This window comes from Aquarana catesbeiana, linkage group LG08 (assembly GCF_042186555.1).
Source record: "Aquarana catesbeiana isolate 2022-GZ linkage group LG08, ASM4218655v1, whole genome shotgun sequence".
Lineage (NCBI taxonomy): Eukaryota > Metazoa > Chordata > Amphibia > Anura > Ranidae > Aquarana > Aquarana catesbeiana.
This window is the reverse complement of record NC_133331.1, coordinates 303,484,382-303,511,143: the sequence shown is the minus strand read 5'-3', so window position 1 is coordinate 303,511,143 and position 26,762 is coordinate 303,484,382. Positions and strand designations below refer to the sequence as shown.

At 47.9% G+C, this 26,762-nt stretch overlaps 1 protein-coding gene across 5 annotated transcripts; it reads left to right on the top strand.

The window, feature by feature from the left end:
• Positions 1-25,247, top strand: LOC141105141 (uncharacterized). 5 transcript variants are annotated; one of them, XM_073595023.1, is made up of 7 exons: positions 1-205; positions 1,048-1,110; positions 1,459-1,556; positions 1,679-1,822; positions 1,968-2,009; positions 2,357-2,495; positions 23,216-25,247. In XM_073595023.1, the coding sequence occupies exons 2-7, from the start codon at positions 1,077-1,079 to the stop codon at positions 23,773-23,775; spliced, it is 1,017 nt and encodes a 338-aa protein (XP_073451124.1). In that variant the 5' UTR covers positions 1-205; positions 1,048-1,076; the 3' UTR covers positions 23,776-25,247. The 5 variants fall into 5 exon arrangements, with proteins under 5 accessions (XP_073451124.1, XP_073451121.1, XP_073451125.1 ...); XM_073595020.1 differs by having other exon boundaries at positions 1,935-2,009; XM_073595022.1 differs by having other exon boundaries at positions 6-64; positions 1,935-2,009.
• Positions 25,248-26,762: the final 1,515 nt, after the last annotated feature.

Here is a 26,762-nt window from a genome sequence, read left to right as displayed (position 1 = left end):
GGAACAGGAAGTGATGTAATTAAGGAACAGGAAGTGATGTAGGGGTCTAAACAGGACGTCCTGGGTGAGGGGAGAGTTGTGAGGAAGTAAAAAGAAAACATTGTTGGCTGAGGCGGGAGTAAGCGTGGAAAGGTTTCCTGTAATATCTGCTATAAATGATGAGAATGAGTTCCAAAAGCTTTTCAGGGTTTTGCAACTCCAGAGGGTGTGTATAAGATTTCCAGTTTGCTCATTACACCTCCAACAAATGTCGGGTGTGGATGGGTAGGTGTTGGATAATTTATACGGGGTCAAATACCACCTGTTAGTTATTTTTTGAGCATTGTCCCAGTGCTCTATACACAATGATGATTTGTTTCATCATTATTCAGCCCTACTAGGTATAGACCTTGAGAAATACCCCACTATACATAGAACAATTGTGGTCCACATTTTAATAGCCTCAAGACTTACAATAGCTTATCTCTGGAAATCTACGGAAGCACCCAATCTATCTACTGTCATAACTGGATTGAATACCCAGGCACAGTTTGAATTAATGCTAGCTTATAAAAACCACTCCATAACCACTTTCAGTAAAAAATGGAAAATTTGGATATCCCATCCCAGAGCCTCCAATTACCTAAAAGGATGTAAAATTTAAATTTACCCTTCAGGCTGAAATATTGTGACCATTCACCTAAGCAATTAGTCTGTGTAGAGCAATATCTCTGATATTCATTACTTTTTGGTTATTCGTTATTTTTAATTTCCCTTCCCAACATTATTTCTATACTCATAGTTTATACTGTAAGAAGCATAGTTAATGTGGTGACCTTCCAGTCCTACAGCTTGAACCCAACCGGGGTAGGCTGGACTAGGCCATCAAGGTTTATATCAGTACTATACTTCATGACTTCTCAGTTTTTGTATTACAAATGTTGTATAATATATGCAGCAACTTCAAATGATTTGTATTTGTTTGATAAATAAATAAAAATTATTGTTAAAAAACAAAAAAAACATTGGAACTGGCAGCAGAGGAAGTAATAATAGTAATTTATTTAGAAGGACACAAGGATCTCTACAAGGACGTCATGATGGAGAATCAGCCACCCCTCATATCACCGGGTAAGAGGATACTTTATTGTAAAGGAGAGAGCAGTACGGAGGGTCCACCTAGATCCCCCATCATCTGATAAACACATAGAAACAATTACTTAAAGTTGTACAGGCTGACTAGCAGCTCAATGTGATGACCTCCCCAGACCTACAGCGTGAACCCATTAGGGGTAGGCTGGAATAGGCCATCAAGAGCTGATCGAAGCCTATTTTATATGCATTTTCATTGTTTATTATTATAATGTTATGTACCATTTGCAACAACTTTAATTGTCATGTTCTTATTTGATAAAATAAAAAAAATGTTATGGTTAAGAAAAAGAAACAATGTATTCAGTCAGTGTGTGTTTCCTACAGATGGATCCAGTAATGGGAACCCACCAGAGAGATGTCCCCATCCTCTGTATTCCCGGGATTCCACACAGGAAGATCACACCATCCCTCACCATCATCAGGTAGATGGGACTGAGCAATTAGAACTCAAATACGTTGTAGAATTCTACGCTTCGAAATAGCATTCTTTTATTTCATCTCTTGTTTCCTTTTATAAATCCGTTTTATCCCATTTGGGGTTTAGGGAGAAAAACTGAAAGGCATCAAATTTGAGGTTAAAGTAGAAAAAGAAGAGAAGTCCAGGGATCTGCAGTCTGTGGTAGAGGGTGATCCTCTTTATTCTCAGGATTCCACACAGGAAGATCACACCATCCCTCACCATCATCAGGTAGATGGGACTGAGTTATTACAACACAAAAGTATTCTAAGCTATGGGATGATATTTTTCCATTAAATCTCTTGCTCTATTTATATATTGTTCTTTCATCTTTGGGGTTTAGGGTGAGAGATTTTCCCCTCCTCTTTATTTCCAGGATTCCATACAGGAGGATCACACCATCCCTCCCCATCATCAGGTAGGTGGGGCTGGGCATCTAGACCTAAATATATATTCTAAGCCATGAGATGACGTTCTTCTGTGTAGTCTCTCTTGTTTTACTTCAACATCTGAAGTGCAGCCTTTGTTACCCACACCCCCCATCACCGTTTCTAGCTACTTTGAGCGCCCTACATTTTTCACCCCATTTTTAATTTTTAATATACATTAATTTCCTCTGTGGGTCTTAAGCCCAGGCACATTGCAGGTCCTCTTCACCCTTCTGTTCTTCCAACGGAGGGTACATACTGAATGACGTGCCATTTGTGTCCTTTATGTCTGCCTTGAGTTAACTTTAAATTATATTTTCTATTATTCTTGGTGTAGGGTGAAGAACGGATTAATATAAAAGCTGAGGTTAAAGAAGAAGTAGAGACGTATGTGGGGGGTAATCAGCCATTTACGGAGGAGGTTGGGATGATTATGAAAAGTGAACAGGAGGACATTTCTCTACCTTTTGACACAGGTAGGTAACAGACATTGTTGAAAAAAACAGGTCAAAGTCTCATTTGTCTCACTACAATAAGGATTGTAGTGTAAAAAAATGTTAGATAATTATCAGATCTTCATATCATCATATAGGCAGGTTCTAAAAGGTTAAATATGTGTTTGTGCAATGGGGGGAAACACTGCGCTAAAATCAAAATAAAATGTGTAAACAGCTACTTACACTCTAACAAACAAAGTCGAACAGGAATGGTGAAAAAATAGTGTAGCGCTATGAATAAAGTGCGAATGCCAATACATATGCTTGAACACAATATAAAGTGACTGCACAATGTAACAAAACAATGATGGAAGGATGTGTAAAACACGGAAAGTGCAGAAAATCCAATGGTGAGTAAAGACACAATGGATAAAACGAAATAAAGTCCACAGAAATTTGAAAGTAGACAGTATAGACTTCTTCCTGTTGAGGGGAAACCAAAACAGTGGAAGGGAAAACAGGTTGTCTGTAGTCACTATAAATAACTCTTCAAGGATAAGTGGGTAGATACTCTTACCAGCTGGAGTGGACACACATGTCTTATGACAGTGGGTCAGAAGAGCTTGTGATCCTGAAGGATCTGGATCTGGTGCTGTGTGCGGAAGATGGTAGGATGAATCCGGTGCGGGGTCCCTGGTTTTCTGGCAACAAACTCCAACAAACACTATATCATCAAGCTGGATAGACCTCAGGACAGCTCCTTTGTACGAGTATAAAGTGCTGTCCAGGAACACATCCCAGCCATGTGTACGGTGCTCTGAGGATGGCACTGCAGCTTCCTCTGTGTGTAGTTCCCGGGGAGGGGGAGTTGCCCTGATCGCCGCTTCCTTAAATATAAATAAATCTGTGTTTGCCTACTAAAGGGTTAATGTGTGGTGTGGTAAGAGTTAACACTTGGTTCTGTGGTGTTCTTTCCCCTGCATGTGTCACTTCCTGATTCTGAACCGGATCGGACCTCGTGGTCTGTTCCTGTATGGGAGGTGATCAGTGAGGACGCTGTAAAGAACTGAACTTTGTGGTGGAGTTTCCCCTTAGCGGGACCCCTGGATGGGTTCCAAGCAGGGCCGGGACAAGGGGTGGGCAGGGGGTGTGGCTGCCCTGGGCGCAATGGTTTACTGTACGAATGGGGGCACCTTCCTTCTGTTACAAGGCTGATAGGAGTAGTGATGGCAACAGTGATTTAGACAAGTGAGTGACTGATCGGAGTAGGGTCCCCTAAACTTGCACATCATGAATGAGGAGTGGGTGCAGTTTGGTATCTTTGCCCTGGGCACTGGAAGACCTTGTCCCAGCACTGGTTCCAAGGATTGGACTTTTGATGCTATTTACTGGGATGCAACTGAGCTATAAAAAGTTATAAACGACGCCACACAGCCAAATCCAATATATTGTTATTAGAGAGAGAGAGTGAAAATGCAATTGTGATTCTGTATATCGCTCAAATGTGCTTCTATGGAACCTTGGCAGAACGGTAAATATAACTTTATTCACTAAAGCAGTGATTACATAGTGATAAGGTTGGAAATAATGGATTAGAGTTCTACTTAAGTTGTTTGTCATTTCTCTGCATTATGTGTACGTGTCAGTATATGTTGCAAGACGTAGCCTGAGGTTTTCGCCTAAATGAGTGTCCAGCGCGTGGTGTATGTTGAAATAAACTGCTTGTTACATTATATGTTGAAATATACTGTTTGTTACCTTATATGGAAATTTTGCTGAAACCTATGTTTGTGTAACCAGCCCTATAAATGCTTCAATAAAGAAGGGCAGCAACAGTTGAATACGGGACCTTTTATGCTCGGAACTGATATACAGATACTCCTGATTCTGTGTCTTGCTTCTTTAAGAGCTAAATTTGGCAAAGCAATATAAACTAGAGGCAATTTAGTTGAGAATTGCACCTAACAATAGTTACATAGTAGGCGAGGTTGAAAAAAGACACAAGTCCAACCTATGTGTGTGTTTTTATGTCAGTATTACATTGTATATCCCTGTATGTTGTATGTATGGTTCTCAACCTCAGTCCTCATGTACCCCCAACGGGCCATGTTTTCAGGTTTTTTTGTTTACTTTGCACAGCTGCTTTAAATCAATATCAATGACATGGTATTGATAAGATCTATTTTATCTAAGGGAAGTTCCCAAAACATGGTCCGTTGGGGGTACTTGAGGACTGAAGTTGGGAACCATTGCATTAAAGAACCTATTGTTTAAGAGTAACCATCTGTGTTACTTTGGAAGAGAAGGGACTTTACAGTGTATTGGGGAGAACTGGGGAACAGAATGAACGATTCAGTTAAGTCTTGATGTCATGGAGTGAAAAGTGATAAGAAGGCGCCTCCAGTTCGGGGCAGAGAGAATGGTGGTGACCGGTGACAGAGGTTCTGTAGGTAAGGGTAGCTTGGCACCTGGCTGGACTCCTATGTTTGGGACCACTGCAGACCAGAACCCTCCTAGGGGCTATGCTTAGAACCACGGTGTGCAAGGCCTTGCAAAGTGAATGTGGTGGTTCCCATCTTTTCCATGTGCTGGGTTGTGATCTGTGCCAAGCTGGCCATCTCCATCCTTTGGACACTTTCAGTACCTGTAAGCGTGTATGACCTCATTGGTGGTGCACTGGAGTTGACACATCTGGAGTATTGATCTGCGTATGTCATTTTTCACTGAACACATGCTTCTTGTACTGTACGCTTCACATTATTGCATATTTTTTATCAGATTCATTACCTTGTATTCCGGTCAGGGCAGCCATCAGAAATTTTGGGGCCCCTTACACAGCTTTAGGCCTGATCACCAACATTCCCCTGGGCCTGCCCACTGGCCGTCCCACGGAATCCACCACATTGTGGAGAGTGGAGGATTGGATAGATGGTTGGTGCTGGGCATGGATGTGGGTACATTGTGGAGACTGGAGGGATAGATGATGCTGTGTGTGGATGTGGATAGACAGGGCCGGTGCAAGGAATTTTGTCTACTTAGGCGAGTATGCATTTTGGTGTCCTCCTACCAACCCCTACCATCCACAATGCAAACCCCCACTTCAATACAGTACAGTGTCATTATACAATACAGACTGGTCTTATACACTGACACTGTACTGTACATTATATGCAGACCAGTCTGTACCCTGCTGTAGGGATGAGCTTCGTGTTCGAGTCGAACCCATGTTCGACTCGAACATCGGCTGTTCGATCGTTCGTTGAATTGCGAACGATATGGGCCGTTCGCGCCAAATTCGTGTGGCGCGTCACGGCCCATAATTCACTGCGGCATCGCAGTGCATTGCTTGCTGATGATTGGCCAAGCATGCACTATGACCCGCATGCTTGGCCAATCACAGCGCCGCCTTAACAGAGAGCCGTAATTGGCCAAAGCCAAGGAGGCTTTGGCCAATTATGGCTCAGGGGATTTAGTACACGCCCCACACTATATAAGGCCGCCTGCACGGCGGCCCTGTGCAGTGTGTTCCGGTGTGCTGAGAAATAGAGAGAGAGAGAGAGACAGTGTCATTTCATTTGAGTTAGCTAGATTAGGCAGGACAGTCAGTCAGTTAGCTGCACTTAAAGTGTATTGTCTATATATATGCATCCCAGGTGTTGCATATATATATATATACACTGTATTCAGTTTAGCTAGATCCGTTCCTGTTATCTTCTAGACTATTTACATTTAGTGCAGTGCGTCCTGCTCACAGTGTTCAGCTAGATCCGTTCCTGTTATCTTCTTACTGACAGGCAGGCTTGTCTTGTTACAGTATTTTGAAGAAAATTACTGGTGTTCTTTTGATCCTATTAGTACCACAGTCAGGCAGCTAGACTATTTACATTTAGTGCAGTGCGTCCTGCTCACAGTGTTCAGCTAGATCCGTTCCTGTTCTCTTCTTACTGACAGGCAGGCTTGTCTTGTTACAGTATATAAAGCTACCTGAAGAAAATTGCTGGTGTTCTTTTGATCCTATTAGTACCACAGTCAGGCAGCTAGACTATTTACATTTAGTGCAGTGCGTCCTGCTCACAGTGTTCAGCTAGATCCGTTCCTGTTCTCTTCTTACTGACAGGCAGGCTTGTCTTGTTACAGTATATAAAGCTACCTGAAGAAAATTACTGGTGTTCTTTTGATCCTATTAGTACCACAATCAGGCAGCTAGACTATTTACATTTAGTGCAGAGCGTCCTGCTCACAGTGTTCTGCTAAACCTACAAGTTAGTGGGGTGCGTCCTGCTCACAGTGTTCAGCTAGATCCGTTTCTGTTATCTTCTTACTGACAGGCAGGCTTTTCTTGTTACAGTAAATACAGCTACCTGAAGAAAATTGCTTGTGTTCTTTTGATCCTATTAGTACCACAGTCAGGCAGCTAGACTATTTACAGTTAGTGCAGTGTGTCCTGCTCACAGTGTTCTGCTAAACCTACAAGTTGGTGGGGTGTGTCCTGCTCACAGTGTTCAGCTAAACCTACAAGTTAGTGGGGTGCGTCCACCTCACAGTGTTCAGCTAAACCTACAAGCTAGTGGGGTGCGTCCTGCTCACAGTGTTCAGCTAGATCCGTTTCTGTTATCTTCTTACTGACAGGCAGGCTTGTCTTGTTACAGTAAATACAGCTACCTGAAGAAAATTGCTGGTGTTCTTTTGATCCTATTAGTACCACAGTCAGGCAGCTAGACTATTTACAGTTAGTGCAGTGCGTCCTGCTCACAGTGTTCTGCTAAACCGGGGTGCGTCCTGCTCACAGTGTTCAGCTAAACCTACAAGTTAGTGGGGTGCGTCCACCTCACAGTGTTCAGCTAAACCTACAAGCTAGTGGGGTGCGTCCTGCTCACAGTGTTCAGCTAGATCCATTTCTGTTATCTTCTTACTGACAGGCAGGCTTGTCTTGTTACAGTAAATACAGCTACCTGAAGAAAATTGCTGGTGTTCTTTTGATCCTATTAGTACCACAGTCAGGCAGCTAGACTATTTACATTTAGTGCAGTGCGTCCTGCTCACAGTGTTCAGCTAGATCCGTTCCTGTTCTCTTCTTACTGACAGGCAGGCTTGTCTTGTTACAGTATATAAAGCTACCTGAAGAAAATTACTGGTGTTCTTTTGATCCTATTAGTACCACAGTCAGGCAGCTATACTATTTACATTTAGTGCAGAGCGTCCTGCTCACAGTGTTCTGCTAAACCTACAAGTTAGTGGGGTGCGTCCTGCTCACAGTGTTCAGCTAGATCCGTTTCTGTTATCTTCTTACTGACAGGCAGGCTTGTCTTGTTACAGTAAATACAGCTACCTGAAGAAAATTGCTTGTGTTCTTTTGATCCTATTAGTACCACAGTCAGGCAGCTAGACTATTTACAGTTAGTGCAGTGTGTCCTGCTCACAGTGTTCTGCTAAACCTACAAGTTAGTGGAGTGCGTCCTGCTCACAGTGTTCAGCTAAACCTACAAGTTAGTGGGGTGCGTCCACCTCACAGTGTTCAGCTAAACCTACAAGTTAGTGGGGTGCGTCCACCTCACAGTGTTCAGCTAAACCTACAAGCTAGTGGGGTGCGTCCTGCTCACAGTGTTCAGCTAAACCTACAAGTTAGTGGGGTGCGTCCTGCTCACAGTGTTCAGCTAAACCTACAAGTTAGTGGGGTGCGTCCACCTCACAGTGTTCAGCTAAACCTACAAGCTAGTGGGGTGCGTCCTGCTCACAGTGTTCAGCTAGATCCGTTTCTGTTATCTTCTTACTGACAGGCAGGCTTGTCTTGTTACAGTAAATACAGCTACCTGAAGAAAATTGCTGGTGTTCTTTTGATCCTATTAGTACCACAGTCAGGCAGCTAGACTATTTACAGTTAGTGCAGTGCGTCCTGCTCACAGTGTTCATCTAAACCTACAAGTTAGTGGGGTGCGTCCACCTCACAGTGTTCAGCTAAAGCTACCTGTAGAAGGTTGGTGGTGTTCTCATACTTCAGGCAGGCAGTTGATTTTGCTAGCTGCAGTATCAGTACATATATATATATATATATATATATATATATATATATCCCAGCTTAGTGCAGCTACAGGCCATTAGTATGTCTGGAAGGCCAAGAAGGAGAGGCAGACAGTCACAAGCCAATAAGAGAGGGCAAGCAGGCTCTGTGTCTAGTGCTGGTCGTGGAGACGGTGCATCCTCATCAGCACATGGCCATGGGACACGCTTGGCCTTTTTTTCGGCAGCTGGCCATGTTGAGCCGCAACATGCGGAAGACTTGGTCGAGTGGATGACCAAGCCGTCCTCATCCTCCTCATCCTCTCTCACCCATGCCCAGGGTACTTTGTCTGGCAAAGCAGCGGCCTCTTCCCTCGGCTCAATTTCATCAGTGACTCCTTCCCTAGCCCCACCATGTCCTCCTGAGGAGTCCCTCGAACTGTTTGACCACAGTGTTGGGTACATGCTCCAGGAGGATGCCCAGCGTTTGGAAGGCTCTGATGATGATACTGAGCTCGATGAAGGCAGTAACATGAGCACGGACAGAGGGGGTGCCCAAGAAGGACAGCAATCTGGCAGTCATGCTCCCCCTGCTGCAGCATACTGCCAGGTTTGCTCCAGTGATGAGGAGGGAGGGGATGATGAGGTCACTGACTCAACGTGGGTGCCTGATAGGAGAGAGGAGGGGGAGGAGGAGGAGGAGGCGGCACATCACCAACGAGGCAGGATGCCCTCCAGGGGCCAGCCTAAGGGCAGCACATTGACTGCATCACACCCCAAAGCTCCACATGTGCAGGCCGCTGCAGTCTCTGCGCGTTATTCAAAAAGTTCTTTGGTGTGGGCCTTTTTTGAGACGAGTGCATCAGATCGCACCGCTGCTATTTGCAACATATGTCTCAAGCGTATCTCGCGTGGCCAAAACATCTCCCGCTTGGGTACCACATGCTTGACCAGACATATGTTGACCTGCCATGCAGTTCGTTGGCAAGCGTATCTAAAAGACCCACACCAAAGAACAAAGAGGACCTCTCCTTGCTCCTCATCAGCTGAGATTTCCAACCCCACTAGACCTTCAGTCCTCTCTGAGACCTGCACTGAGAGGAATGAAGGTGTAGAATTAGGTGTGTCACAGCCAAGTACTTGTGGGCAATCTGATTTTGGTACACCGACGTCAGATTGTACCAGGCAAATTTCCCTGCCCCAGCTGCTGTACCGCCGAAAGAAGTTTGCTCCCAGCCATCCACATGCCCAGCGGTTGAATGCTAGCTTGGCAAAATTGCTAGCACTTCAACTGCTGCCTTTTCAGTTGGTAGACTCTGCCCCCTTCCGTGAGTTTGTGGAATGTGCGGTTCCTCAGTGGCAGGTACCCAAACGCCACTTTTTCTCACGGAAGGCGATTCCGGCTCTCTACCAGCATGTGGAAGGCAATGTCCATGCCTCGCTGGACAGGGCGGTCAGTGGTAAGGTGCATATTACCGCTGACTCATGGTCCAGCAGGCATGGACAGGGACGTTACCTAAGTTTCACGGCGCATTGGGTGACTCTGCTGGCAGCTGGGAAGGATGCAGGACAAGGTGCAGTAGTGTTGGAGGTTGTTCCGCCACCACGCCTCCAAAATGCTAATGATTGTGACACACCTCTCTCCTCCACCCCCTCCTCTTCTTCTTCCTCCATGGCCTCTTCCTCGGAACCAGTGGTGCTCCGTAGTCGTTCAAGGGGCTACGCAAGTACGCAGGCCAAAAGATGCCATGCGGTGCTTGAGCTGGTGTGCTTGGGGGACAGGAGCCACACTGGGGCAGAGGTTCTGTCAGCTCTGCAGGGGCAGGTTCAGAGGTGGTTGACGCCACGCCAACTTAAGGCAGGAATGGTGGTTTGCGACAATGGCACCAACCTCCTCTCTGCCCTCCGACAGGGACAAATGACCCATGTGCCCTGTTTGGCTCACGTCCTTAACTTGGTGGTGCAGCGGTTCTTGGGCAGGTACCCGGGCTTACAGGATGTCCTGAGGCAGGCCAGGAAAGTCTGTGTGCATTTCCGCCGGTCATATAATGCCAGTGCTCGGCTGACGGACCTCCAAAAGGAGTTTAACCTGCCCAAGAACCGCCTAATCTGTGACATGCCCACCAGGTGGAACTCAACGTTGGCCATGCTGCAGCGGCTGCACACGCAGCAGAGGGCCATCAATGAGTACCTGTGCGACTATGGCACCAGGACAGGGTCAGGGGAGCTTGTTTTTTTTTCCCCACGCCAGTGGGCCATGATCAGGGATGCATGCACTGTCCTGTCACCATTTGAGGAGGCCACGAGGATGGTGAGCAGTGACAGTGCATGCATTAGTGACACTGTCCCCCTTGTCCACCTGTTGGAGCACACGCTGCGTGGAATAATGGACAGGGCACTTGAGGCAGAACAGAAGCAGGAAGAGGAGGACTTCCTTAGCTCTCAAGGCCCCCTTTATCCAGACAGTGTTCCTGCGTGCCCGCCGATCACACAGGAAGAGGACGAGGAGGAGGAGGAGGAGGAGGAGGAGGAGGAGGAAGATTGTGTCAGTATGGAGGTGGAGCCTGGCACTCAGCATCAGCAGCAGTCTTTAAGGGATCAGTCCCAAGAAACACATGGACTTGTACGTGGCTGGGAGGAGGTGGCTGCAGACCATGTCGTCCTTAGTGACCCAGAGGACTCCGGACCGAATGCCTCAGCAAACCTACGCTGCATGGCCTCCCTGATCCTGCAAAGCCTGCGTAAGGATCCTCGTATTCGTGGTATCAAGGAGAAGGACCAATACTGGCTGGCAACCCTCCTTGATCCACGTTACAAGGGTAAGGTTGCGGATCTTATCTTGCCATCGCAGAGGGAGCAGAGGATGAAACATCTTCGGGAGGCCTTGCAGAAAGGTCTGTGCAACGCGTTCCCAGAGACTGGGAGGTTACAAACTCCTGTTTCTGGACAACGTGTTGCTGAGGCTTCGGTCAGTCAAAGAAGGAGCGGTGGAGAAGGTGGCCGTCTGACCGATGCGTTCAGACAATTTTTTGGTCCGCAGCCCCAAGGTATGATCGGTTCCAGCAACCATCGCCAGCGTCTGTTTTACATGGTGCAGGAATACCTAGGGGCAAGATCAGACTTGGACACCTTTCCCACCGAAAATCCTCTGGGTTACTGGGTCTTGAGGATGGATCACTGGCCAGAGCTTGCACAGTATGCAATTGAGCTACTGGCCTGTCCTGCATCCAGCGTTCTTTCGGAACGCACATTCAGTGCTGCTGGAGGCGTGGTAACCGATCACAGGGTGCGTCTGTCCACTGACTCAGTCGATCGACTGACCTTCATAAAAATGAATCAGTCTTGGATCACCACCAGCTACCAAGCACCTGATGCTGATGTAACCGAATCATTTTTTTTGAAATCTCAGATCCCTTCAAAGACTGCCTATGCTGATGCTGAGTGACTATCCCTGAGTAATTATCCTCTTCCTCCTCAATCATCACGCTGATAGCTTGTAAGAACATTTTTGGTTCTGGGCGCCACCACCAGTGCCTAAGGCACAATTTTTCAGCCCCTGTTTAACAGGGGCGTGTAATTACAATTTTTGATGTAATACTTTGCAGCAGGGCTCGTTCCTGCATTCCAACTAGAGTGTCTGTGAGGGGTTGCAGTGTTGTGGCACCAGCACCAGTGCCTAAGGCCCATTTTTTCTGCCCCTGTTTAACAGGGGCGTGTAATTACAATTTTTGATGCAATACTTTGCAGCAGGGCTCGTTCCTGCGTTCCAACTAGAGTGTCTGTGAGGGGTTGCAGTGTTGTGGCACCAGCACCAGTGCCTAAGGCCCATTTTTTCTGCCCCTGTTTAACAGGGGCGTGTAATTACAATTTTTGATGCAATACTTTGCAGCAGGGCTCGTTCCTGCGTTCCAACTAGAGTGTCTGTGAGGGGTTGCAGTGTTGTGGCACCAGCACCAGTGCCTAAGGCCCAATTTTTCAGCCCTTGTTTAACAGGGGTGTGTAATTACAATTTTTGATGCAATACTTTGCAGCAGGGCTCGTTCCTGCGTTCCAACTAGAGTGTCTGTGAGGGGTTGCAGTGTTGTGGCACCAGCACCAGTGCCTAAGGCCTAATTTTTCAGCTCCTGTTCAACAGGGGCATGTAATTACAATTCTTGATCTAATATTTCACAGCAGGGCCCTGTGAGGGCTTACAGTGTTCTGGCCACAGCAACACCTAAGGCCCAAATTTCTGCTGAGTATATAGGGCAGGACCCTACTTTCAAACAACTAACTTACAAACGACTCCTACTTGCAAACGGAAGGAGACAACAGGAAGTGAGATGAAATCTACCCCTAGGAAGGGAAATTCTCTCCTGTAAGAGTTAATATGGGAAAAACATTTCTCCTTTCCACTGATGCTTTCCAATCCATTGGGACAAAAAGTGAGGTGAAATCTTATGAAGAGGAGGAAAGACAGCAAAACAAATGTCACAGGGGTGATAACCCTTCCCTATGTTTTCCAAAAAGCTTAAAAAAGATTTTTTGGCTGGAGCTAAACACGTTAAAAATGTACCCGTTCAAAATTACAAAGAGATTCTACTTAACAACAAACCTACAGTCCCTGTCTTGTTTGCACCGCCTGTATACTGCTGTTCAGAGTATATAGGGCCTGGTGGCCCCACACCTTTCCTTATTTTAATTTGGGTGTGGGGTTCCCCTTAATATCCATACAAGACCCAAAGGGCCTGGTAATGGACTGGGGGGTACCCATGCCGTTTGTCTCACTGATTTTCATCCATATTGCCAGGACCCGACATTACATTAAACCCGCAAGCAGTTTTAAATGAGATTTTTTCCTTTAAAAATGACATTTGGTGCAGGGACTGTTCTAAACACGGGAAACACGCGTCACTTTACAGGCATACTATAGACACCCCTCAGGTACGATATTTAAAGGAATATTTCACTTTTTTTTTACTTTAAGCATCATTAAAATCACTGCTCCCGAAAAAACGGCCGTTTTTAAAAGTTTTTTTTGCATTGATACATGTCCCCTGGGGTAGGACCCGGGTCCCCAAACCCTTTTTAGGACAATACCATGCAAATTAGTTTTTAAAATGAGCACTTTTGATTTCGAACGTTCGAGTCCCATAGACGTCAATGGGGTTCTAACGTTCGTGCGAACTTTCGGTCCGTTCGCAGGTTCTGGTGCGAACCGAACCGGGGGGTGTTCGGCTCATCCCTACCCTGCTGACACTTACGTAGAGAGTGCAGGGTTCAGGAAAGTGTGAGGTACAGAGTGTACTGTTCAGGCGAGTGTTAGATACATAGTGCGGGATTCTGGAGTACGTTATGTACAGGAAGGAAGGTGGGTTCTGGCGTGCATTATGTACAGGAAGGTGGGTTCTGGAGTGCGTTATGTACAGGAAGGTGGGTTCTGGCATGCATTATGTACAGGAAGGTGTGTTCTGGCGTGCGTTATGTACAGGAAGGAAGGTGGGTTCTGGCGTGCATTATGTACAGGAAGGTGGGTTCTGGCGTGCGTTATGTACAGGAAGGAAGGTGGGTTCTGGCATGCATTATGTACAGGATGGAGGTTTCTGGAGTGCGTTATGTACAGGAAGGTGGGTTGTGGCGTGCGTTATGTACAGGAAGGTGGGTTCTGGTGTGCATTATGTACAGGAAGGAAGGTGGGTTCTGGCATGCGTTATGTACAGGAAGGTGGGTTCTGGCGTGCTTTATGTACAGGAAGGAAGGTGGGTTCTGGCATGCATTATGTACAGGATGGAGGGTTCTGGAGTGCGTTATGTACAGGAAGGTGGGTTCTGGCGTGCGTTATGTACAGGAAGGTGGGTTCTGGTGTGCATTATGTACAGGAAGGAAGGTGGGTTCTGGCATGCGTTATGTACAGGAAGGTGGGTTCTGGTGTATGTTATGTACAGGAAGGTGGATTCTGGTGTGCGTTATGTACAGGAAGGAATGTGGGTTCTGGCATGCATTATGTACAGGATGGAGGGTTCTGGAGTGCGTTATGTACAGGAAAGTGGGTTCTGGCGTGCGTTATGTACAGGAACGTGGGTTCTGGCGTGCGTTATGTACAGGAAGGTGGATTCTGGCGTGCGTTATGGACAGGAAGGAAGGTGGGTTCTGGCATGCGTTATGTACAGGATAGAGGGTTCTGGAGTGCGTTATGTACAGTAAGGTGGGTTCTGTCGTGCGTTATGTACAGGAAAGTGGGTTCTGGCGTGCGTTATGTACAGGAAGGAAGGTAGGTTCTGGAGTGCGTTATGTACAGGAAGGTGGGTTCTGGCATGCGTTATGTACAGGAAGGAAGGTGGGTTCTGGCGTGCGTTATGTACAGGAAGGTGGGTTCTGGCATGTGTTATGTACAGGAAGAAAGGTGGGTTCTGGCATGCGTTATGTACAGGAAGAAAGGTGGGTTCTGGCATGCGTTATGTACAGGAAGGTGGGTTCTGGCGTGCGTTATGTACAGGAAGGTGGGTTCTGGCGTGCGTTATGTACAGGAAGGTGGGTTCTGGCATGCGTTATGTACAGGAAGGTGGGTTCTGGCGTGCGTTATGTACAGGAAGGTGGGTTCTGGCATGCGTTATGTACAGGAAGGAAGGTGGGTTCTGGCGTGCGTTATGTACAGGAAGGTGGGTTCTGGCGTGCGTTATGTACAGGAAGAAAGGTGGGTTCTGGCATGCGTTATGTACAGGATGGAGGGTTCTGGAGTGCGTTCTGTACAGGAAGGTGGGTTCTGGCGTGCGTTATGTACAGGAAGAAAGGTGGGTTCTGGAGTGCGTTATGTACAGGAAGGTGGGTTCTGGCGTGCGTTATGTACAGGAAGGTGGGTTCTGGCATGCGTTATGTACAGGAAGGTGGGTTCTGGCGTGCGTTATGTACAGGAAGGTGGGTTCTGGCATGCTTTATGTACAGGAAGGAAGGTGGGTTCTGGCATGCGTTATGTACAGGAAGGTGGGTTCTGGCGTGCGTTATGTACAGGAAGGAAGGTGGGTTCTGGCATGCGTTATGTACAGGAAGGTGGGTTTTGGTGTGCGTTATGTACAGGAAGGAAGGTGGGTTCTGGAGTGCGTTATGTACAGGAAGGTGGGTTCTGGCGTGCGTTATGTACAGGAAGGTGGGTTCTGGCATGCGTTTTGTACAGGAAGGTGGGTTCTGGCATGCGTTATGTACAGGAAGGTGGGTTCTGGCGTGCGTTATGTACAGGAAGGAAGGTGGGTTCTGGCGTGCGTTATGTACAGGAAGGTGGGTTCTGGAGTGCGTTATGTACAGGAAGGTGGGTTCTGGCGTGCGTTATGTACAGGATGGAGGGTTCTGGCATGCGTTTTGTACAGGAAGGTGGGTTCTGGCATGCGTTATGTACAGGAAGGTGGGTTCTGGCGTGCGTTATGTACAGGAAGGAAGGTGGGTTCTGGCGTGCGTTATGTACAGGAAGGTGGGTTCTGGAGTGCGTTATGTACAGGAAGGTGGGTTCTGGCGTGCGTTATGTACAGGATGGAGGGTTCTGGAGTGCGTTATGTACAGGAAGGTGGGTTCTGGCGTGCGTTATGTACAGGATGGAGGGTTCTGGAGTGCATTATGTACAGGAAGGTGGGTTCTGGCGTGCGTTATGTACAGGAAGAAAGGTGGGTTCTGGAGTGCGTTATGTACAGGAAGGTGGGTTCTGGCATGCGTTATGTACAGGAAGGTGGGTTCTGGCATGCTTTATGTACAGGAAGGAAGGTGGGTTCTGGCATGCGTTATGTACAGGAAGGTGGGTTCTGGCGTGCGTTATGTACAGGAAGGAAGGTGGGTTCTGGCATGCGTTATGTACAGGAAGGTGGGTTTTGGTGTGCGTTATGTACAGGAAGGAAGGTGGGTTCTGGAGTGCGTTATGTACAGGAAGGTGGGTTCTGGCGTGCGTTATGTACAGGAAGGTGGGTTCTGGTGTGCGTTATGTACAGGAAGGAAGGTGGGTTCTGGAGTGCGTTATGTACAGGAAGGTGGGTTCTGGAGTGCGTTATGTACAGGAAGGTGGGTTCTGGTGTGCGTTATGTATAGGAAGGTGGTTTCAGGCGTGCGTTATGTACAGGAAGGTGGGTTCTGGCGTGCGTTATGTACAGGAAGGAAGGTGAGTTCTGGCATGCGTTATGTACAGGAAGGTGGGTTCTGGTGTATGTTATGTACAGGAAGGTGGATTCTGGCGTGCGTGATGTACAGGAAGGTGGGTTCTGGCGTGGGTTATGTACAGGAAGGTGGGTTCTGGTGTATGTTATGTACAGGAAGGTGGGTTCTGGCGTGCGTTATGTACAGGAAGGAAGGTGGGTTCTGGCGTGTGTTATGTACAGGAAGGAAGGTGGGTTCTGGCGTGCGTTATGTACAGGAAGAAAGGTGGGTTCTGGCGTGCGTTATGTACAGGATGGAGGGTTCTGGAGTGCGTTATGTACAGGAAGGTGGGTTCTGGTGTATGTTATGTACAGGAAGGTGGGTTCTGGCGTGCGTTATGTACAGGAAGGTGGGTTCTGGCGTGCGTTATGTACAGGAAGGTGGGTTCTGGTGTATGTTATGTACAGGAAGGTCGGTTCTGGCGTGCATTATGTACAGGAAGGTGGGTTCAGGTGTATGTTATGTACAGGAAGGTGGGTTCTGGTGTATGTTATGTACAGGAAGGTGGGTTCTGGTGTATGTTATGTACAGGAAGGTGGGTTCTGGCGTGCATTATGTACAGGAAGGTGGGTTCTGGTGTGCATTATGTACAGGAAGGAAGGTGGGTTCTGGCGTGCATTATGTACAGGAAGGTGGGTTCTGGTGTATGTTATGTACAGGAAGGTGGGTTCTGGTGTATGTTATGTACAGGAAGGTGGGTTCTGGCGTGCATTATGTGCAGGAAGGTGGGTTCTGGTGTGTGTTATGTACAGGAAGGTGGGTACTGGTGTGTGTTATGTACAGAGTCCATTCATCCATGTACATCCCAATACTGCACCTCTCCTCCACTGCTAATAACCTCTGCAATACACACACCTCAACTCTCCCCTCATCTTCCCATCCCCCAAAGCTCCACCATCCTCCTCCACATGATTACCTTTGTAAAAGAACTTTTCTGTAAACTCCTTTTCAGCTTCTGAACTCCCCGACCAGATAGGCGATAAGGATCGTGGTGCAGAGCAGGGAGGCTGTTGAAGGAGCCTTGGGAGAGCTACTCTACCCCCACTTTCATCTAATGCAGAAACTGAAAGCTGAAAAGACCTGCCTTGGTACTTTTTCCCCAGCCAGCACTATACAAATGCCTCTTCGCCTAGACACTGGTTGCTTGACAAAGGGGGCGGTATGAGTAGTAGTCCTGCCCATACCCGACATCACAGCTCTCATCTGACAGGTGAAGTCTCTCGTCCATGCTGCACAGTGGACATCCAGCTGGCTTGCTCACCCATCCCATTCCATGGCTGTGCTAGATGTTATATCAGCAACAGAATGTGTATGCTTTCCGCTCCGTCTCTGTAGTGGGCCCCGGAGGGGGGAAGGGGGGGGCGCAAGGCGGGTCCCTTACAGGAGTACTGCCTGTACCCAGTGGTACTTTGCGGGGGGGGCGGCAAAAAAGCCGCCCCCCCACCAAAACGGCATCTGCGCCCTCCTCCCGCACAGCAGGGCACATCAGCAGAGTAAAGCATAGCAGTGCAGTGGCGTCGCGGCTGCAGATGGGGCCAGAAAGCAGTGTAAGCAGGAGCCGTCAAACCGCCCACGTAAAGCCGTGATTCTCTCTCTCCAATTGGTCCTCTGCTGTGGCCAATCATGGGGAGGGAAACAGCAGTCAGGAAGCTGGGCGGCGGCACGGCAAAACCAATTAGAGCCACTCTCTCTTTCTTCTCCCTTCGACTGACAGAAAGGGGAGGGGGGGCGAGCGGGGGAGTTCTCTGCTGCTGCCGAGTTCTCTGGTAAATGGAGCAGCAGCACTGTGACAGGGAGAGGAGAGATGCGGGCTGTCAGGGGAGGGGGGGCGAGTGGGGGAGATACACAGACAGCCCGCATCTCTCCTCTCCCTGTCACAGCGCTGCTGCTCCATTTACCAGAGAACTCAGCAGCAGCAGAGAACTCCCCCGCTCGCCCCCCCTCCCCTTTCTGTGAGTTGAAGGGAGAAGAGAGAGAAAGCGGTTTTGCTGTGCCGCCGCCCAGCTTCCTGACCGCTGTTTCCCTCCCCATGATTGGCCACAGCAGAGGGCCAATCAGAAGACTCTGGGGGCATCATGGGAAAAGTAGTCCCTGAAGAGTGGCGGCCCCTGTGTGTGCACAGACATCATGCTACAGCCCCCAGCATGCATGCACTCTGCTGGGGGGTGTTACAGGAGGAGAAAAAGAATACTGTGCTGGGGGAAGCCAGATAGGGAGCCACACTGTACCGCTGTACCCACACCACCAGAGCCATGCTGTACCCGCACCACCAGAGCCACGCTGTACCCGCACCACCAGAGCAACGCTGTACCTGCACCACCAGAGCCACACTGTACCCGCACCACCAGAGAGCCATGCTGTACCCGCACCACCAGAGAGCCACGCTGTACCCGCACCACCAGAGAGCCATGCTGTACCCGCACCACCAGAGAGCCACGCTGTACCCGCACCACCAGAGCCACGCTGTACCCGCACCACCAGAGCCACGCTGTACCTTCACCACCAGAGCCACACTGTACCCGCACCACCAGAGAGCAACGCTGTACCCACACCATCAGAGCCACGCTGTACCCGCACCACCAGAGCCATGCTGTACCCGCACCACCAGAGCCATGCTGTACCCGCACCACCAGAGAGCCACGCTATACCTGCACCACCAGAGCCACGCTGTACCTGCACCACCAGAGCCACACTGTACCCGCACCACCAGAGAGCAACGCTGTACCCACACCACCAGAGCCACGCTGTACCCGCACCACCAGAGCCATGCTGTACCCGCACCACCAGAGCCACGCTGTACACGCACCACCAGAGAGCCATGCTGTACCCGCACCACCAGAGCCACGCTGTACCTGCACCACCAGAGCCACATTGTACCCGCTCCACCAGAGAGCAACGCTGTACCCACACCACCAGAGCCACGCTATACCCGCACCACCAGAGCCATGCTGTACCCGCACCACCAGAGTCACGCTGTACACGCACCACCAGAGAGCCACGCTATACCTGCACCACCAAAGAGAGCCATGCTGTACCCGCACCACCAAAGGAGGAGAAAGATGAAGCCACTGCCAGGGTAGAGACATGCTACACTACTGACTAGAGTCGGCCTGGGCAACCCAGAGTGAGCGAACATCCAGCCAGAGGGATCACTGTTGCGGTTTCATCGGGTCTGGTAAGAGAGCCTGTTGGCCATTATCCATTACTGTTCCCAGGGACTGAGCCATTAGGAAGTGCCTAACCTGATATCCTCTAGGCCAACCCTAGTGACGCCACTGTCCCGGAGCCCACAAGTTCCGGCACTGAGTTTCGGTAACTGGCCAGACAGGGATGCGCCAGCGTGGGCACCCAGGACATTTGCCGCCCGGAGTCCCACAAGCGGTGATGGACTTTCCATGGCAGCCGACACCTCTCGCCCCACTGTCAGCCACACACACTCCTCGGCTCCTCCTCCCTTCTCCTCAGCTCCAATGTTCTAGTGTACACAGCCAGGAGGAGGAGGAGCCACAGAGGAGGGACACGACTTCAGTGCAAGAGCCTCCCAAAGCACCCAGCGCATATCCCCTTACCCCCCAAATGAAAAGATGCCGCATCCCTCACTGTCCTCCTCCCGCGGCGTCCCTCTGTCCTCCCATGAAGATGACAGGGCGGATCTTAAAAAGGAAGGGGTGTGGCCTTGACAGGAAGGGGTGGGTCATAGTTAAATTAGGGGGTGCGCGAGCTTAGTCAGGCCTAGGGCAGCACAAAACCTAAATACACCACTGCCTGTACCCCCCTGATGGCGGCCCTGATTCCGGTATTAGTGAAGTGCAATCTCCCTACCACCTTTTCTATGTATTCAATTTCTTGGAGTACGGAGCTTTACAATATTTAATATCTATGAATAGTTTATACAGAGTTGTCACAGATACTGGTACACCAGTGTATTTAGGTGTATATACGGAGTACCGCCTCCTTAAACCCTTTCTTTGCCACTAATATATGATATACGTCAGCAGCAGCAGCAGATGGTTTTAAGCACTGATAAGCCGACTGTTGGCTGTCAGGAGGAAGTGATCAGGTGGCTGTATAACTTCCACACCACCTCTCTCCTCACGTGCACCCCTGCCATGTTTCACCCTACTTGTAGGTCTGGGACCTCCATGGTGGGTGTCGCCACATAGAGGGTAGTGAATGAATGTTAATTCGCTGATCTCCCTTCCCTAAAAGGAACCTGGAAGCTACAGTGCATTTGAAAAGTATTCACAGCCCTTCACTTTTTCCACATTTTGTTATGTCACAGCCTTATTCCAAAATTGATTTATTTCATTATTTTCCTCAAAATGACAACGTGATAGAAGTTTGTTTGAAATCATGATTTGGAAAGGCACACACCTGTCTATATAAGGTCCCACAGTTAACAGTGCATGTCAGAGCACAAACCAAGCCATGAAGTCCAAGGAATTGTCTGTAGACCTCAGACAAGATTGTATCACAGCACAGATGTGGGGAAGGGTACAGAAACATTTCTGCAGCACTGAAGGTCCCAATGAGCACAGTGTCCTCCATCATCCGTAAATGGAAAAAACTTGGAACCACAAGGACTCTTCCTAAAGTGGGCCACCAAACTAAGTGATCGGGGAGAAGGGCCTTAGTCATGGAGGTGACCAAGAACCCGATGGTCAATCTGAAAGAGCTCCAGCATTTCTCTGTGGAGAGAGGAGAACCTTGCAGAAGAACAACCATCTCTGCAGCACTCCACCAATCAGGCCTGTATGGTAGAGTGGCCAGATGGAAGCCACTCCTCAGTAAATGGTACATGACAGCCCGCGTGGTGTTTGCCACAAGGCACCTGAAGGAGTCTGACCATAAGAAACTAAATGGTCTGATGAAACAAAGATTGAACTCTTTGGCCTAAATGGCAAGCGTCATGTCTGGAGGAAATCAGGCACCGCTCATCACCTGGCCAATACCATCCCTACAGTGAAGCATGGTGGTGGCAGCATCATGCTGTGGGGATGTTTTTTAGCGGTAGGAACTGGGAGACTAGTCAGGATTGAGGGGAAGATGAATGCAGCAATGTACAGAGACATCCGTGATGAAAACCAGCTCCAGAGCGATCTGGATCTCAGATTGGGATGAAGGTTCATCTTCCAACAGAACAACCACCCTAAGCAAACAGCCAAGATTACAAAGGGGTGGCTACGAGGCAACTCTGTGAATGTCCTTAAGTGGCCCAGCCAGAGCTCAGACTTGAACCCAACTGAACATCTCTGGAGAGATCTGAAAATGGCTGTGCACCGACGCTCCCCATCCAACCTGATGGATTTTGAGAGGTCCTGCAAAAAAGAATGGGAGAAACTGCCCAAAAATATGTGCCAAGCTTTTAGAATCATACTCAAAAAGACTTGAGGCTGTAATTGGTGCCAAAGGGGCTTCACCAAAGTAATGAGCAAAGGCTGTGATACTTATGTGCATGGGATTTTTTTCATTCTTTATTTTTAATAAATCTGCAAAGATTTCAAACAAATTTCTTTCACGTTGTCTTTATGGGGGATTGTTTGTAGAATTTTAAGGAAAATAATTAATTTAATCCGTTCTGAAATAAGGCTGTAACATAACAAAATGTGGAAAAAGTGAAGTGCTGTGAATACTTTCCAGATACACTGTATGTGGATGACAACACTTCCAGGTCCGGCTTTCACTTTCCCGGGTTGCTGTGGTTGAGGGGAAAAGCGAATGGAGTGCAATATATACTTCATTACCTTCAATGGAAGGCAGATGAGACATCACTGGACAAACAGACCCCTAAAATCACATTAAAGGGTTAGTTTGCCTAATACAGGAAAACTGTAAAGGTGACCTAACACCGGACCCCTTCACCCCCCACTCCCGGTCCTCACTGTACTTACCGTTAGCCATCCTCTACTATCAGGGCTCTCTCACCACTCCAATGGTCAGGGGATATGAAATACCCCACTGCTCTGTCTTCTCCATACTGAGCTGCCAGGATGGACCAGATGGATTCTGATTGGTCAGAGCCATCACATGTAAAGGGGGTCCAGGAGGGTGGGGAGGGGATCTGGTGTTAGTTCAGCTTTACAGTTCTTCTGTAGAGGTGATCTAACCCTTTAATAAACCATTGCACTAACAGCTTAGGTTGTCTCCCCACTGATGGAGGAGGGATGGAGCCACCCTAGGACACCAGCATTGTAAATCTTGGAGGAAGGTTTTTTTTTCATATTTTAATGTTACAGTTGTACCCAGTTCCATGCTAGAGCTCTGTGAAAGTGTTGACTGTTATACCAAAGTGACTTTTTTTTTCTTGCTGACTCCATATATGATCTGCAAACTCTTCATAATATAAAATCCAGCCAATCCGATGTAGTAACAATCCACTAACGCGTTTTGGATAATGAAGACTTAGTTATAGCTATTTAGTATTATAGAATTAGCAGATCATATATGGACTCGGTGTGAAGACTTTTCTGATTGATTTTGAAGGGAGAACAGGAGCCCAGCTGTGAGATCGGCATTTCCACTTATTCCACCGACGGGGAGGAGGAGCTAAAACTCCAGTTATTTGTCATCTACTGAGATTTATTATATATTTTTTTACTTCTTTCCAACAGATAGATGTGATGTCAGGAATTCCTCGGAGAGACATCTTCTACTATCTGCTGATTGTAAGTCAGAAGATAATGTCATCACACAGGATCCTCCAGGAGGAAATCCAAATACACAAAATATACATCACAGACCTTCCTGTCCGGAGACATCAATGGATCCCTCTGATCAGGGGGAATCTTCTCATCAATCACATACTATGATTGTAAATATCCATGTAAGATCTCACACTGCAGATAGATCAACAGATCTTTCTAATCCCGAGGAATCTTCCTCACCCCATGAAGGAAATCACCGAGGTGACAATCTATTCTCATGTTCAGAGTGCGGGAAATCATTCATTAAAAAAGCACACCTTGCTACACATCAGAGAATTCATACAGGTGAGCGTCCTTACTCGTGTTCAGAGTGCGGGAAATCTTTCACTCAGAAAGGAGACCTTGTTAAACATCTTAGAATTCACACAGGTGAGCGTCCTTATTCATGTTCAGAGTGCGGGAAATCTTTCAAACAAAAAGGAAATCTTGTTATACATCAGAGAATTCACACAGGTGAGCGTCCATAATCATGTTCAGTGTAGGAAATCTTTGAATAGGAAAAATAATCTTATTGAACATCAGAAAATTCACACAGGTGAGCATCCTTATTCATGTTCAGAGTGTGGGAAATCTTTCACTAGGAAAGGAAACCTTTTGCAACTCCAGAGAATTCATATGAGAACTCTGTGCAGGTCAGTCAAGTTCCTCCACCCCAAACTCTCTCATCCATGTCTTTATGGACCTTGCTTTGTGCACTGGTGGGCAGTCATGTTGGAACAGGAAGGGGCCTTCCCCAAACTGTTCCCACAAAGTTGGGAGCATGAAATTGTCCAAAATGTCTTGGTAGGCTGATGTCTTAAGAGTTTCCTAAACTGGAACTAAGGGGCCAAACCCAACCCCTGAAATCAACCATACACCATAATCCCCCCTCCACCAAATGATTCGGACCAATGCACAAAGCAAGGTCCATGAAGACACAGATAAGTGAGTTTGGGGTGGAGGAACTTGACTGGCCTGCACAGTCCTGACCTCCTGGAACAGATGCATTAGATCAGGAGGTCTCCAAACTGCGGTCCGTGGGACAAATAAGGCCCTTTGCTAGCCTTTCTCCATCCCTTGGGGGACTATTCCTCCCACTGACACCAACATTGGGGTCATTCTTCCTACTAATGGGGTCAGTACGCCTCCTCCTATTGACCACCAACCCTGAGGCCATATTTATTCTCACTGATGCCAGGCCTGGGACATTTTCTGCTCCTGTCGGCCACAATCCGGCCCCCCTAAAGTCTGTAGGACAATAAAACTGGCCCTTTGAAAAGTTTGGAGACCCCCTGCATTAGATGATACAGTGGCACACAGGCAGGCTTAGCCCTGTCAAAGCGCCAGCCATGAACTCGGCTCGCCCTCAAAGCAACAGTCACTCCCAGCCTGGCTAGTATTTCTGCCTTTAGCAATTTATAATGCCATGCTGACTCTGAGGCCAAATCACAATTCGCCAGTTGAGGATCTGCAGTCAGGAAAGGGGCCAGTACATCCACCCATTCTTTCTCAGGCAGACCTTCCCTTTGTCAGGGCTGGGCTTCTAGAAGCTCTCTTCTCAGTGCTCAAGGCTGCTCAGCTGTCGGTTAATTACCAGCCACTCATTGCTTCCACAGTGGCTCACCTGGTTACCATTACCTGCCTCATCAGTCCAGCCTACAGCCAGCCCCTTCTGGCTATTTAAACTGCCTTGTTCATGTCTTTCATGCCTTCGTCCTTATTTAACATATCCTGAGTGTCTCTGCTGAGTTCCTGTTAAAGACTTTGCCCGGCGACGTCCCTTCTGGTTCCTGATCTTTGGCTTCCGACTACGCTGATCTCTGGCTTCCTGATTACTGGCTCTTCTGATTACCGGTTTTGGCTTCTGAACCCTGGCTTATGTTTTGACTATATTTCTGATCTGTACTATTTTTTTCTATTACATTAAAGGTGTGATTTTTTTTTTTTTCACGGTTAAAAATTTTGTTTTATTATGGAAAAGACGAGGATGATACAACAAAGAGTCGTTGGTAATTGTCATAGTAAATACAGGTTTGTGCAAACATATCACAAACAGTGGAGCAAAGAACATAAACAATATAGGAAGCTCATTAGTCAGTTAGGCAACGATAATTGTGAAATTCCTAGCCATTATTACTTGTTTATTATCTGCAAAACTGAAACACCCAATGGAGGCCAATTCCAAATTGTGTGATGACGCAACTGTGTTGTGGCACGTCCACCCTTCTTGGATTGGGCGCATGTGACGTTGGGGCTCCGGCGGTGACGTCAGACGCCGCCGGAACGGGAGACAGATATGAATGTGGCAGAAGCCGCCATTCTCTGCCAGATGCTCGGTGAGAGTGAGAGAGGATACATCTCTCCTCTCCTCTTGTCCCATACGAGGGGATTTCCAATTAGAGGTAAGCTCGATTTATACAGCACACTTTTAAAACCATGGTTTTTGAATCAGCCACTTACTAGGTTACATGCCCCCTTTTGTTTAATTATTTTTCAGATTTTACCTACTCATGCCTTTCAAAAACTGGGATTCAGTATTAAAATCTTAGCTGCTAAGAAATTCCTCTGTATGTGTTAATTCATATTCAGTGGGACATCCAGCGTATCGTGGTGGGTTTACCACTTGTCTCTCTCCACTAAAATATTGTGGGCAAGCAGGGTTCTTTATTGATCCAATCCTAACAAAGCCTAACCCAGTAAAGAATGGGGCAAAAATATTAGGGACTTTAATTGAAGACATGACCTGGTAAGGTCAAGAGGAAAGAAATACCCGCCAAAGCCAGTAGGGAAGTGGGAATATAAGACCAGGGACGTGGTGATGATGTACCTGTGGAGAAGGAACAACGAGGGAGAAAAAGTGAATCCAGGCCGGGTGCAAACAGGTGTGTGGAGGGAAGCCTTGTGGACCAAATGCCGCCCGAAAGACGCCCTTATGAGCGCCGCTACGGGACCACCCACCGACGTCACGCCGCGTAGCAGGAGAGAGGGGAGGGGCAAGGCGGGTCGGGAACCAATTTCCGGCCAGCCGACCCTGAAACCCCGAGTCTGCTTGCGAGTGTGTTTTCCACACAAGTGGACGCAACAGCGTTCATAGAACGCCACACATCCAGATGGGATGCGTGACGCTGATGCACAGTGGCGGAGCCCCCACCCCCCCAATAAAGGGGGGGTGGGAGGGGGCCCACCAGGTGCATCACAGCTCCCGGAAGCAGAGAACCATGCCCAGGTGGCAAGTTGATCCGGCTGACGTCCCTTCTGGTTCCTGATCTTTGGCTTCCGACTACGCTGATCTCTGTCTTCCTGATTAACGGCTCTTCTGATTACCGGTTTTGGCTTCTGAACCCTGGCTTATGTTTTGACTATATTCCTGATCTGTACTATTTTTTTCTATTACATTAAAGGTGTGATTTTTTTTTTTTTTTTTTCACGGTTAAAAATTTTGTTTTATTATGGAAAAGACAAGGATGATACAACA